The sequence below is a fragment of the Protopterus annectens genome, chromosome 7.part0 (genome assembly GCF_019279795.1).
Source record: "Protopterus annectens isolate FY-2018-M chromosome 7.part0, PAN1.0, whole genome shotgun sequence".
Lineage (NCBI taxonomy): Eukaryota > Metazoa > Chordata > Ceratodontiformes > Protopteridae > Protopterus > Protopterus annectens.
The window spans coordinates 154,531,824-154,544,473 of NC_056739.1; the positions used below are offsets into that span (position 1 = coordinate 154,531,824).

General features: G+C 42.8%; 1 protein-coding gene across 3 annotated transcripts in view; it reads left to right on the top strand.

Annotated features, from left to right (window-relative positions):
- The window catches only part of CACNA1S (calcium voltage-gated channel subunit alpha1 S), a 3,469,037-nt gene that overhangs the window by 2,689,268 nt on the left and 767,119 nt on the right, over positions 1–12,650 (top strand). For all 3 annotated transcript variants that reach the window (XM_044076603.1, XM_044076604.1, XM_044076605.1), the window contains one exon: positions 11,473–11,538. In XM_044076603.1, coding sequence (XP_043932538.1) covers positions 11,473–11,538 — 66 coding nt within the window. The remainder of the gene's footprint in view (positions 1–11,472; positions 11,539–12,650) is intronic.

Sequence of the window (12,650 nt, forward strand, 5' to 3'; positions counted from 1 at the left end):
CTTCATCTGCTTTGTGTGCCATACTGTAGATCTGGAGAGAGAAGTCTTCATTTAGGGCATTATAGGTAAAGTGGAGAGGGTTTAGTAGCCTGTGAAAGTTTTAGATGCCAAGCTGCCTAATCTCTTGCTGAATTAGCCCTGCAGTCAGTGATGATGGACCTACTGTCATTATGATAAGTATATACATTTAGATCCAATGTTGTCTTTTCTGTCTGTCTCAACATATGGGCATATTGAGTCAGAACTGATCTGACATCTGCAACTTTTTAGATTCTCACATCAAAGCTCAGGATTCTCACCTCTACCCATAATTCCCTTTCATTCATACAGTACCTCAGATCTTGTTTGCCAATCATTAGTTTTGAACACAACCTATGGGCTCAACACTCCATTGTTTCACTGCAGATAAATCATATCCTCTGTCTCTGGAAATATTTGATATCTTTTGATAGTCTTCAGATATTTTTTGCTGTTTTTTGCAGTAGAGCTATTTTGTTAGTACTTCCCTTTTTCTAGACTATTATAGTGGTGGGTATACCTTCACAGCCTTTTTAACCTTCCCTCTTTCTTTAAAAGAAAAAAGTTTCCTCTTTGTATAACTTTCTTAGTGTTAATGACTTGTGGTAGAGATTATTGCTGGGCTGTTAATAATCTGTTAATAATTTGTGCATATTATGATTGTCAGTATTATGTGAGAGTATTTGTTTTTGGTGCCAGGAGTGACAAGGCTTTGGGATTCAAAAAATGAACCAATTGTGGACACAAGATTCCCCCATGATTTATATTCACCATATTTATTGTGTGTTTACTGTTTGGGAGTGGATCATTTTGATGTAGACTGTGAGTTGTGCACTTCTTTTAGAGCTAGGGGTCTCATTGATGCTACAAGTTAGTTGTGAAGTGTCTCCTCCCTGCCACACTGGGAGAAATGATTGATTCTGGCTCATCCCCTGCTTCCCCTTCTGAAGGATAAGGCAAGCACTTCCAAGGAAAAGGTAAAGAAAAAGGAAATGAGAAAGACAAAGAGAGAGAGAGAGACAGAGAGAAAGAGAAAACAAAGAGACAAACCAGATAGTAAAGAGAGGGAAAGTGTTAAGAAAAGATCCCCTCAACCTTCATATCCATCAGGCCTGACTCCTAAATCACCAAGAATATCGGATCCAATTACTATCCCATAACCTGTTCAGATACAATACCCTTCTGCTCCTGTGAGATTTTCTACAGAGCCTGTCAGTCCTCAGCTATGTTCCCCTAGTTTACATGACAGATCGACAAATCTATCCTCCAGACCCCTTTTGGAGGCTTCATCCTTAGGTCATTTCAGTCATTAAGGAGTCTTTGTGAAACTAACCTCAAAAGGATGAAGTGGAAGTTTCTGAGGACACAAATCCAGATGGGGAACTCCCAGCACCTCACCACTCGGGCTGCCTGTGCTGGCTCCTACAGACCTCTGCTAGTATCATCTTCTCTGATTCAGGCTTTGGATCTTGTAAATATGGAGCTAAGTGTTTCCTGTGGGATGTTTTCCTGTGGGCTATCGGAGATGATTCTTGGTCAACTTCATCTCCAACTGTTTCTCTTATCCACTCAACTCAGATGGCATTGGATCTTGAGGGGTCTTAGAGCTGAGAGGCCAGAACTGATACCCAGGAATTAGGTTTGACTCCACAGTTGTCAGAGCCATCCCTTCCTTTGGGTGCTTTGGCTCTGGACGGTTCGGTTCTGATGTTTGTCTCATAGCCAAGTTGTATTGGATCCTCAGAGGTTGCTTCTTTGGGCTCTCCAGATCCTAAGGGTTCTTAGTCAGTTCTGGTCTCAACTTCAGTTTTTAAGGCTTTTGAAAGGGTACTCTCTAGATCAAGAGAGGAAGTCTGACATTCTCACTTGGCTCCATTTGATCTCCTCTGGATTCCATAGTTCCCTCTTCTGATCACCCCATCAGACTGGGACACCCAGATTTCTTTGAGCCTCAAGGACACTCTACAGGCAAATCCCCCTTCTGGTTTTGCGCCATCTCTGGAGCCTCCCACCAGGGAAAGAGATAGATAGTGGTCTTGCAAAAAGAGGCATTTGGATTTGCCTCAGGAGTCCCCCTCAGAAGATACTGACTTCGGGGAAAAGGAGGGTTCCCCAAGATCCCCCTTGGAAGGCATCTCCTTGAGACATCCTAGAATTGATGAAGCAGCGAGCCTTCCAAGAGGAGTTGGTGTTCCTCAAGGCTTTTGGGGGATGACCTGTCTACTTCTTTCCCATTGATTAGCTCATTGATTTGGTTTCTCAGCAGCCATGAAAGGAAATGACCATGGTGGAGCCAATACAAAATGTTGGTTACTCTGAGAAATCGGCATCACTAGAACAAGGGTCCTGCCATAGATAGCATCATGGTTGTGGCAGCCACAAAAAAAGGTGGTATCAGAAGGGAACTCTTCTGTCCATTGCTCTAACAGGAAGTTAGGGGCATTGGATGGATTTAGAAAGTGGGCTTAGGCTTCAACTACATTTGCTTTTTGTGCACATAATTATATAGCTCACCTACACTATTCCAGAGAGAATTTACTAAGGAGCTTTTTAGGTCTTCCTCAGGTACCTTATCTGCCAATGTACAAAAGACTGTGGAGTCACAGCAAACCACCCTCCAGTTCATATCTGTGCAGATACACTTGCTGTTGAATGCAGCTTCAAGAGCTGCAGGCACTTGTATTGCCATAAGCTGACACACCCTAATGTATCTCTGCAAATTTGTGTAGAGCTGCAAGACATCATTTTTGGATGGGCCTTTCAATGTGTCCACCCATTTTGGACCCAAGGTCAAAGAAACACTCACCAGAACTGAACAGGAGGGCATCTGATTTTCTAGCTCCCAGAACCAAAATGGCAGAAAAAAGTTGTGGTTTTGCATGCCCTGGGGATTTCCACAGAAAACTTTGGGTGACAAAACCCTCCCGGGGAAGAGGAGGAAACAACTTTAATGCATGTGGCTGTTAGCAGAGGCAGTCTGCAGAATCAAGGATTTTGTGTTCCATTTAGCGAGAATCCTTTCCAGTTCTCCTAAATGGTTGCCTGACTGTCTCACTCTGGAGGTAGTGGGGTGGATGTATATCTCTGTCGCCTCAAGCCTCATTAGGCATTTCACAAGATTCCTGTGTGCAGAAAAGTATAACCAGAAGCTATATTATTTCCTTTGTTTCTCATCCACCAAACAAAAGAAAATGTATTGATGCTGTCCACCCAGTCAGAGGAAGGCAGCAGCTACAGAGATTTCAAAGCTGCTTGAAAAGCAGTTATGCAAGAAGTTCTACAAATCCGACAAGGATCCAGAATTTATTCACAATTCTTTTTGGTTCAGAAAAAAGGACAGGGGACCTAAAGCCCATTATGGACCTAAGTCACCTAAGCCAGTTTGCAAAACAGATGAAAATCTGGGTGGTTACAGTTCAATCCTTTCTGCCTCTTTCAAGGAAGGGTGACTAGATCTGCTCTGTAGACCTACAGGATGCCTGCTTTTACATCAAAATCACAAGGCAATCCAGGGGGTTCATCTTCTTTTGGCTGGGAACCAGTCAGTTCCAGTTTAGGGCACCACCCTTTGATCTCACCATAGCCCCATGGTGTTCACCAGGTATATGGTGGTGGTTGCAATGCATCTCTGGCTCCAAGGGTTTTGGGTGTTCCCATAGTTAGACAACTGTCTCATCATAACTTCCATGAGGGACCTGTTTGTTGGACTCTTTGCTCCATCTATGACGTCAACCAGGGATTACTTTCAACATGAAGAAAAAACAGCTCAGTATAATTCATACCATGCCACTTGGACATGGTACCTCAAACTGACAAACTCGTGAACTCCAGTATACTCTCTCTCTACATTAGCAAGCTTTATAAGTCTTTTCCCATTCGAAGCCCCCGGCAAGATGGATCCATCGATTACAGGGACTGATGGCTGCTTCAGTTATTCTGGTTCCACGTGCCAAATTTTGTATGAGAGTTGTGCAGTGGACTCTTTCTGTCCTGTGGACTATGCTGCATCAACCCATGCAATTTCCAGTTTTTCTAACATCAGTATGCAGACGTCATATTCACTGGTGGTTGATGTCTCAGCTGGTGTTTCTGGGTTGTCCCTTCATCTTTCCACTCTTCAGTGCCAAAGTGACTACAGACACCTCCCTTCTGGAGTAGGGAGGCAGGCAGATCAAAGGGAAGATAGTTCAAGGCACTTGAACAACATCAGAGGCCAAACTTCATATCATTGTCTTGGAGATAAGGGCAGTCCTTCTAACATTATAGGCCTTTGAAGACTCCCTCCCTAAGGTTGTGATTTCTATCCAGACAGACAATATGGTGGTAGTCTGGTACATCAACAAACAGGAGGGAACCTGCTCACACCCACAAAGCCATGAGAGTTTGAAAATGGGTGTTGTCTTCCCAACACTTTCTAGTTGCAACGCACATACTGAGGAGTTTCAGAGTTTTAGCAAACAAATTGAGCAGTTCCATTCTTCTGCCTCACAAATAGTCTCTCAGTCAGTTGTTGGCTACCAAGATCTTCAGCCAGAGGGACAGTCCTTGCTATGATTTCTTTGTTTCCCCTCTCAACACCAAGTGTAGCAGCTATTTTAACTTGATCCCCCAGAAGGGGTAGTCACCTTGGGATTTTCTTACTCACACTTGGCCCCTGGGTTTCCCTTACACATTTCCACCGTTTTTTCAGAAAGCAATTATCTGGAAGACAAGAGTGACCCTCATCACACCACTGTGGCTTTGTCAAATCTGATTCCCCTTCCTTTGACCTTACCCAAAACACCTTCCCTGGGTACTTGCTCCACTTTCAGATCTCCCGTCTTACCTGTCGGGACAGCCTCACATGGACATCAAAGCCCTGAGATTAACTGCTTAGTTTTTCCATTTCTGTTTGTATCCAGAAATGCTAAGCTTGCTTCTTCCTCTTCACAGAAACCAGCCATCAGAAAGGTCTATAGAAGTAAGTGGAAAAGATTTGCAATATGGGCCCCTACCAAAAGTCTGGATCCTTTTTCAGCTTCATTGCCTTCTATTCTGGATTTTCTGGCATGTCTTTTTTGGAAAGGTGCTAGTTTTTCTACCATCAAAGTACAACTGGCAGCCACCTCAAACTTTCCCAGTGGAGAAAGTTAGATCCCCGTTGCTTCACTGAAATTATCCAAAGCTTTTTGTATGAGGAGCTTCCATTCTTAGCTCACCACTGAGAGACCCAGTTCCTCATTGGGACATTACCTTGTTTCTTCAGACCTTGACTAGACTCCCTTTTGAACCAACACCTTCAGCGGAACTCAGATTTCTGTCTTTTAAGACTATCTTCCTGGTGGCCATTACCTCATCTAGGAGGATTTCAGGACTGCAAACAGTCAAGTAAACCACCTCATTTTATTTTCCATCAGGATAAAGTAAGGATAAAGTTTCTCTTCAAACCAATCCTAATTTTCTTCCTAAAGTGGTTTTGGAAGCTGCTGTTAATCAGGCCATTAACTTGCCAATTGTCTTTCCATGTGTTTCCAGTAAAGGAGATTATATTTTACATCTGCTTGATGTTCATTGTCAGTTGAGGTTTTATTTGCATCGTATCAAATGTCTTAGGAAAACTGATCCTCTCTTTGTATCATTTTCTATGGCCAAATTGGGAGATGGTGTAGCTAAAGTGACACTATCCAGATGGCTGCCTTATTGTATTACTTTTGTGTATCAAATGAAGGGACTGTCTCTGCCTTATAAACCTAAACTCTACTTAACTAGAGCAGTCTCAGGATCTGCAGCTTTCTTTGGCAGAGTGCCAACAGAGTGTTTGTGCTGTGGCTAGCTGGTCTACAGTTCACATCTTTGCCTCTGATTACAAGATGGACCTACAGTCTAGATGCTATGCATCCTTTGGCTCCATCATCCTTTGGAATAACCTTCCATGAGACCATCCTGGAGTTTCTAGTAGCTGGGGACTCAAATGTATTGAGACGGATGGAAAAGACAGCATTGGATACAAAAGTTATGCACTTACCATAATGCTAGATCCGTGTTGTGTTCTTGTATCTGGGTCAACATTCCTTCCTTCCGTCCCCCTTGCCAAAATTGCACGTTTATGGCTCTCAGCTGAATGTACTGGACCCATCAGGAGCCTTTTCTTCTGTACAGACTTTTACTACATCCTATTTTTTTGCCCTTCTATTAGATAGTTGAGGTATATTTGGGATGTAGGTGGGCGAACTCAATCTGGGGTAATGTAGGTACAGAAGGGAGTTATAGGGAGAGTGGAGGAGCCTGATTCCTGAATCCAAGAATCTATAAAGTTGCCAATGTCAGATCCAGTAGGATGCTATGTACCCATGTATTGAGTTGAACAGAAAAAGACAACTAGTGTTATGGTACATACATAACTTTCATTTTTTGTAGTATAGAGTAATTATATTAAGGTTTTGTACCATAGAAGGACCTTAGAGTCTACTACATTACCAAATGCCACATATACAAAAAAATGTTAACAACAAAACAGTGAAAATTCTTCTTCTTCCATTCAAACAACTATGTTGAAACTAGAATTATTTTCATGAAACCAGGCAACCTGTTGGCATAAAGTTTAAGGTCTTTGCCTCCCATGTACAAGGTTGGATCCTGACCTCCGACCAATGCCTGTTTGGAGTTTGCATGTTCTCCCTGTGTCTTCGTGGGGTTTCTCCCACGTCTGAAAAATATGCTGAGTGTTTTCATCTCAAACTCACCAATGAATGGAGCTGTGGGCAGCAGCACAGACTCTACATGGTGCCCTATAGGGGGAAGAGTTTTACAGTGTGCAGTATCCTCAAGATAGGAGAACACAGATCACAGACTGCATGTCGTGGTAGGGCTAGCCACTTGACAGTGTAAAATATGGCTCTAGGTGATTCTGTCATGTTGACTAATGTCACCAAAGTGGGCATGGGTAGTTACCGGTGATAAGTGGGTTGAGGACCCAGCTTACTCTGACCTATGCCAGAGACCCTTGCTAATGGTGGGAGGGGTTTATGTGCCCCTATTGACCAGTGTGTGCCTGCCATATAGCACCGCAGCCCTGGGTCAATAAGCTACTGGCCGGCCAGTGTCTAGTTTCTCAGCCTGGGTTACCTGGGATAAGTCTGTTGAGCAAAAGCTGGATGTAAAACCAACCAACCTGCCAAACATGAAATGAGAATTGCGATCCTTAATGTAGGGTCACTGACAAAATGCAGCTTGGAAGTGGATGACATGATGATACGGAGGAGGCTGGACATCTTATGTATTCAAGAGACAAGATGGAAGGGCAGTGCAGCAAAGCCACTTGGCTTGGGATCCAGATTCTACTACTCGGGAGGGGGACAGGCTAGAAATGGTGTAGGAATTGTGGTGAGAGAGAAGCTTCAGAAGGCAGTGAGGGATATCATCAGAATTAATGACAGACTCATGGCATTCAGACTCCAGTGTAATGATAGTATTCATAATCTCAGCCTGTGCCTAACAGCAGGGTTGTGATAGTGAGGAAAAGAGTGCATTCAGACAATAGTTGCAGGACCTACTAGATAAAGCAGGACAGCATGAATTGGTGTTGATAATGCGTGACTTGAATGCACATATTGGGACAGACAGAACAGGATATAAGGACTTCTGTCTGGCAAATGGCTTGATAGTAGCCAACACTTGGTTCAGAAAGAGAGACAGTCACAAGATCACATATAAGAGTAGCCAACATGCAACTCAGGTGGACATCCTCCTAACAAGGAAAAGGCAGTGGGGTCAGAATCCATGATTGCAAAGTCATCCCCAGTGAAACAGTCGGCCCACAGCATAAACCACTAGTTGCCACAATCAGCTGCAAGCAGTGGTCAGAGAAGGCTCTAAAGTCAACAGAGACCAGGCTGAAGACCTGGAAGATGACTGGAGAGAAAGTACAACAATTCAAGGAATTACTCAGGGCACTAGCACCCCAAGAAGAGGAGGAAATAGGTGGAGTTGAACAAGAATGGCAGCGCCTAACAACAGCATGAGTTAGGACTACAGAAAATATATGTGGCCGAGCCAGGTATGGAAATAAGGTACATAAGGAAAGCTGGTGGTGGAATGCAGAAGTCCAGGAAGTCATCAAAAGAAAGGAGTGGAGGAAGAAGTGGGAGATAAAAAAGACTGACCAGGCTAGGAAGGACTACTGGTTGGCTAACAAAGAAGCTAAGAAAGAACTTGCAGTAGCAAAGAATAGGGCATCGGAGGCACTGTACCAACTTCTGGAAAGTGACTCAGTAAGGGGCACAAAGAAACTATATCAGGTTGCAAGGCAAAGACAGAAAGATAAAGAAGATAGTCAGACACCCTTTGTAAGGGATCCCAGCAACAACCTCCTTGCCAGTCCACAGGACATCAAAGGCAGATGGAAGGAGTATTTCCAACAGCTTCTGAATTAAGAAAACCCCACAGAAGTTGTACTGCCTCAGAAACAGCCTACGATGAGAGAAGAAGAGGAGCCCACCCTAGAAGAAGTAAGAACAGCACTAAGGAAAATGAAGTCAGGGAAAGCAGCAGGTTCAGATGAGGTCACAGCAGTTATGATAAAGATGGTGGGTGAGGTAGGGGAGAAATGGCTGCTGAGGGTACTAATAGCAGTGTGGAGAGAAAGGCGTATCCCAGATGACTGGAGAATAAGCATACTTGTGCCAATGTACAAGAACAAAAGGGACATTCACACCTGTGGGCAGTACAGAGGCATCAAACGCCAATCACATTACATGAAAGTTCTGGAGAAGGTGATTGATAAATGGATATGCAGAGTAGTAGAGTGTAAGATGGGAGATGAACAGTTCGGATTCGGATCAGGATACACCACAATTGACCCAATGTTTGCAGTGAGACAGATACTTGAGAAGAAGCTACAGATGATGAGAAAGTCAAACTGGGCATTCCTGGACTTAGAGAAAGCATATGACAAGGTCTCAAGAAAGCTGATCTGGGCAGTACTGTGGTGGTTTGAAGTCCCAGAAGCATTGGTAGTATTAGTGCAGGCTATGTACAAAGACCCAAGGACTCAAGTACGAACAGTGTTCGGCCTCACAGAGGGGTTCCCAGTGAGAGTGGGTGTACATCAGGGTTCAGCTCTGAGCCCACTGCTGTTCATACTGGTGATGGACTACATCAGCAAACAGGTAAGTGGGGACGGATCAACAAAGTTGCTGTATGCAGACGATATAGCATTACAGGTAAACTCTGAGCTAGAACTTCAGCATAGAATAGGAGAATGGAATGCAAAACTGAAGGCACATGGGATGAAACTTAGCACAGATAAGACAGTGGTAATGGCAGCAACCTGGGGAAATCAGAAGAAGCTGAGAATAGGGACAGAAAGGAAGATAGTGGAACAGGTAAACAGCTTCAAGTATCTGGGATGGGTGGTTGAGGACAAGGGAAGTCTGAATGAAGAGGAATGCCAAAGAAACTGAAAAGTAAGGTATACAAGACAGTGATGTGACCAGTACTACTGTATGGTACAGAAACCTGGGCAGTAAAGGCAGAACAGCTGAAGAAGCCAGACGTGATGGAAATGAAGTGCCTGAAAAGGGTAGTAGGATGCTCACTGTGGGACAGACGAAGAAATGAGGACACAAGAGCAGAAGCTAAAGTAGCTCCAGTTGCAGAAAAGATCAAAGAGAACAGATTACAGTGGTTTGGACACGTGCAGAAAAGCAGAAGACAGTCTGGTGAGGAAGATTTGGGACAGACAGGAAGAAGGTAAGAGGAAGCGAGGACATTCAGCAAAGAGGTGGAGGGATTGTGTGAAAGATTTGCAACAGTCAAGCATGAGTGTTGAAGAAGGCAGGAGTGTGGCACTGAATCGAGCTGGCAACAGCTAACATGATACCCTGACCCCATGTAGAAAAAATGTGAAAAAGGGGGGCTGATGATAATGGTGAGGTGACCTGGTTGCTCAGATTAACTACATTTGTTGTATTGCATGTTTGCTTAGAGATGGCTTTCATTCTCCTGACTCAGCAGTTCATTTGCTTACTTTAGACGGTGCCAAAGAAATGAAGAATTTTAATTACAGTTTTCTGTAGTTGATATGCAGTTGTATTATGACACAGTACACCAGCCTTTTATACTGTTTTATTTATTTATTTGTTTATTTATTACAGTTTGATGACCGGGGTAGTCCACTGGGCCTGGAAGAGCCCGTTTTCAGTGGAGGCCGTGGGAGAAAAGCTCCACAGGATATAGACAATTTTACAATAGTTATACAGAAAGAAATAAAGTAGTAGAGCAGTTAAAACTGTAATGTGACAAAGTTTCAATTGGGATGGAACTGCTTAAAAATAACAAGAGTTGTAAACTACTAAGCTATTCTTCAGGCAGCTCAAAGTTCCTTTGGGACCTTGTCACATGAGATGCTTTTGGGTTCCAGTGGAAAATACTTTGTTTCTGTTTTTATATAATAAAAGTGTATTCACAGAAATTGTGAAGATGCCAAAGTTTTTTTTTTTTTTTTTGGCTTAACCCCTTCACTTAACTATCTAGCTTGTCCCTCTCCTAATGAGCTTGTTCATTCCCTGCAGTTAGAGCCCTGCTTCCCATTTGTTCTCCAGAGTAAGAAAAAAAGTGGATCAAGATCTGAAGCTCTCACCTGGTGGTGAGGTAGTGAATTTGTATATATGTCCTAGTACCCTTATCCGTGCCTGTAAATGTCTGAGGAAGCATGCAGTGAGCTTGCAGCATATTGTCCACACCTATGCATTTGATGCATCTAGGCTCTGTCTTCTTGCTTGCAGCATCTTCTTGTAATCCTGGTCTATGCCAGTAGATCTTCCATGAGAAATGTTCCTGGCATATACACCCACCCTTCCTCCAAAGGGCTGCATTTCTTCATTCTTCACCTCCCTCACACCAGCTCAAGCAAGTGCTATAGCCAGTGTTTGATCTCAGGTCGCATAGGTCTAACACAGGGCTTTATTTCTGTATGTCGTTGCAGCTGGCTTATGTGGATGTTGAGGCTTTTTGCTTCCGCAGATGGGATTATATACTTTGTTTCCAAGAGACATTCCTTCAATGTAAGAAATAGAAATATTCATAGGTTAGTACTAAGCTAACTGCCCTTGTGAGACATTATAAGCCTAGACAATTATCCCTTGTGAGACTCAAACCCTGTACCTTGTGTTTGTAAGGCAGACACCTTAACCATTAGGTCACCTTCCTATCCCCAAATGGAAACTTTCCCTTTCTTTACGGATTTTGTGAAAATGTATAATTTCTGTAGAATTGTGCAGTTTCAAACTGTTATTAGGAACTTCAGTATTAGTCATCATCACTAAATTCCCACCTTAAGCAAAGTGACTGTAAAGGGAAATTTAAAATTTGTACTGCTTCTTACTGAACTCTACTTACAGAACTGTGTTTCACCTTAACAGCAGTCTTGTATCTGCCTAAAATGTTTTAAGCTGATCTTTTTTTCCCCACTTTTAGGCCTTGCCATATGTTGCTCTTCTGATCGTTATGCTGTTTTTCATCTATGCTGTCATCGGCATGCAGGTAATTAAATACATGCTCCTTATTCTCATGTTTTTATTTATTCATTTATTTGCATTTGGTTACTAGGAAGTTCCAACTGGATCATGCAAGACCCTTTCTCAGTGGTTCGTAGATTCATAGTTTACTAGGCCAAAGACCACAAGGGCCTTTTTAAGCCTAGCCATATATCCCAAATCTCTAACAAGTTCCGGTACCCCTGATAAGTGCAAGCAGGGGCTTGGGAGATGGTACTCAACAAGAGATAAATTTCCTGTTCCCCAGCCAGTTGTCCAAGTTAAACTTGAATTGGGTTAGGGAGGAACTCTGCTTCTTGTGAATGGGGAGCCTGTTTCAGAGAAGGGGTAGTCTCTGAGTTTAAGGAGAAAAGCTCCAGAAAATATTTAGTGAGAGAAAAACATGCAAAGCAATTATAGCAGATCCTTTGTGAGCACAAAAATATTTTAAATATAGTGATTACAAATTCAGCATAAAGTAGGCATCTAGTTAGCTGAATATGGCAAGTTAGCAGCTGTCAGTAAAGAAAAAGTTATAAAAAGAAGGATTGCATCAGAGGAAGCACTTAGGGTACACAGTTTTACAAGAGCAGAACAGGAGCACAAGAAGAGAAAAAAATCAGGAGCTAAATGTTAAGAAACCAAGAGCTACATGTTGACAGAGATCCATACTAAATGTCTACAAATGTAGAGGACTGAGTATATAAATGCATGGCTGGATTGCATTATTGATCTGCGTGATCAAGGCTATAGAAAAGAAAAGGTTAAGGAATCACATTGACAGTTGTGAAAAGAGCAAAATTCTAGAGTTACTGATGAGAAGAGAGACAATGTGGTTTGAAAGTAGGAGGTAGTGATGGGGACTGACCAATTAAAGAAAAGAGTAGAATATAGAGGTAAGAAAATGAGTGTGGAGAGAGGTAGTGATGGGGACCAACCAATTAAGGAAAAGAGTAGAATACAGAGGTAAGAAAATGAGTGTGGAGATAGTGCTTGAAACTGGTTTGAGTCTGTCTGAGGGAAGATGGCAACTGCTTTCAGAGTTTGGCCATGTGACTCAGTATAATGCTTCATCATGTGCATTTCAGGCCTTGTCCAGATAGGCAAGGAATTTATCTT